The sequence below is a fragment of the Rhagoletis zephyria genome, unplaced genomic scaffold (assembly GCF_001687245.7).
Source record: "Rhagoletis zephyria isolate East Lansing unplaced genomic scaffold, Rhagoletis_zephyria_1.1 Rzeph_scaffold_51207, whole genome shotgun sequence".
Classification (NCBI taxonomy): domain Eukaryota; kingdom Metazoa; phylum Arthropoda; class Insecta; order Diptera; family Tephritidae; genus Rhagoletis; species Rhagoletis zephyria.
This window is the reverse complement of record NW_016208260.1, coordinates 1-2,018: the sequence shown is the minus strand read 5'-3', so window position 1 is coordinate 2,018 and position 2,018 is coordinate 1. Positions and strand designations below refer to the sequence as shown.

At 54.7% G+C, this 2,018-nt stretch overlaps 1 protein-coding gene across 1 annotated transcript; it reads right to left on the bottom strand.

The window, feature by feature from the left end:
- Window positions 1–63: 63 nt before the first annotated feature.
- LOC108355862 (putative ammonium transporter 3) lies at window positions 64–991 on the bottom strand (the record flags this gene model as incomplete). The annotated part of the gene is made up of 3 exons (XM_017606994.1): window positions 733–991; window positions 192–660; window positions 64–135 (listed from the first exon to the last, which is right to left on the bottom strand). Coding segments are annotated over exons 1-3 (800 nt in total), but the record flags the coding sequence as incomplete, so codon positions are not given.
- Window positions 992–2,018: the final 1,027 nt, after the last annotated feature.

Below are 2,018 nucleotides of genomic sequence, written 5' to 3'. Positions count from 1 at the left end.
GTGGAAATAGAGCCCAGCTGATAAAACTTCTGCTGATTGTAAACAGTTGGCAGAGTGTTTTACCGTGTACAGTACATCCAGCGATTGTTGGAGACGCCAAAGGTGGCGGACATGTGAAAGCCCACCCAGCCCCACCTGCAAAGGACAATTTCAAGTTAACCTGAAAGACTCCACACCAGAAAACTACTCACCAAAGCATATATGTGCCCAGGAGCGCATTCGTCGGATCGCACATCTCAAATGGCTCCAGCGGATAGTCGAACCGCCCCGACCTCGGCCTCAACATCACCGTGGCCACCAGCCCGGCTGTCCCGCCGGCCAGGTGGATGAAGCTGCAGCCGGCAATGTCCACGGCGCCCACCCGGTGGAGGAAACCGGCCGAAGAGCTGACCCAGTAGCTGGGAAGGGCAAAGGCGACCGCCATCGCCGTCAGGTAGAGGAAGTAGGCGATGAAGCTGATCCGCTCGGCACAGGCGCCCAGCAGGACGTTCGAGGCCGTCAGCATGGTGGACAAGCGGAAGGTGTAGCTGGCGAAGAGCTGGCCCATCTCCGGGGCGATCGAGTCGGCGAGGAAGGAGCCCAGGCCGATGAACTCGTTGGGCGTCGTCAGCGCGGAGGAGGTCTCCGTGAGGGCGTAGGCGAGGATCCAGTAGGTAAGACCTGAAGGGTGGGGTGGAAATAAAAAATAGAACTCGCAGATTTCATCATCGCTGTTTTTAGCACATCACTTACCAGTGATTATCGGGTTGAAGGTGGTCATCAGCATAATGGTCACCTGGTTCTTCCGCCGGACGAAGCCCGACTGCAGCAGACTGAAACCGGTCTGTGTGGTGAAGATGACGAAGATGAAGCTGAGGATGAAGGAGGCGTCACTGTAGTCGATCTTGATCGAAAGGTAGTCCAGATCGACGGGCTCNACCCGACTGAAGCAGACTGAAGCCGGTCTGCGTGGTGAAGATGACGAAGATGAAGCTGAGGATAAAGGAGGCATCACTGTAGTCGATCTTGATCGAGAGGTAGTCCAGATCGACGGGTTCCGGTTGCTGCTGCTCATGATGGACCATTTTTCCCTTTGGATTGTTTAGCTCTTGCCTGCTTACTTTGGCAAATGCCAAAAGAAAAAATGGATTCCGTTTTGGCTTCCTGGTAGTCGTGGTGCTGGTGGTAATCGCCTGTTCTTCTTTCTCTCAATCGAGGCCATCGATCGATTGAGGTTCCAATTTGGTGATGATCCATTAGTGTGCTCATGAATTTTTAATCACCTGGTCATCTTTTTTTCTGCACCGGTCATCGATTGCCTCAATAGCTGCACTAATAGTCCCTGGCCTAAAAAGAGAGAACAAGTTGCTGCCAAACAAACAGCGAAACCAGGAAATGGAAGAACCTGGAAGCTCACTTCGCACTCAGCTCACTTCAACTCTCGCTCGAAGGAAGTAAACACATCTGAACAAAAAGATGTCTACCATCTCCTACGACGACTCGACCTGGATCCTCTCTAGCTCCTTCATCATCTTCACCATGCAGACCGGCTTCAGCCTGCTGGAGTCAGGGGCCTGCGGCAAGAAGAACGAGGTGAACATCATGATGAAGAACCTGGTGGACGTCATCCTCGGCGGGCTCTTCTACTGGGCCGTCGGCTACGGGCTGCAGGTTCGATTTAGTGCTAAACAAACCTCCCAAACTTACCTTTTTTATCCATCATCCTAGTACGGAAACGACGAGAGCTGCCGGACCGGGTGGTACGGCTGCGGCCACTGGTTCATGGACAGCAGTCAGGCGGACATGGGCCACGAGTTTGCCACCTTCATCTTTCAGCTGTCCTTCTGCACCACCTCCACGACCATCGTCTCGGGGTCGATGACGGAGCGCACCAACTTCAACGCCTACATCATCTTCTCGCTGCTGAACACGCTGGTGTACTGCGTGCCCGCCGGCTGGATCTGGCGCGACACCGGCTGGCTCTACCGCATGGGCGCCCTCGACTTTGCCGGCAGCGCCTGCGTCCACCTCATTGGGGG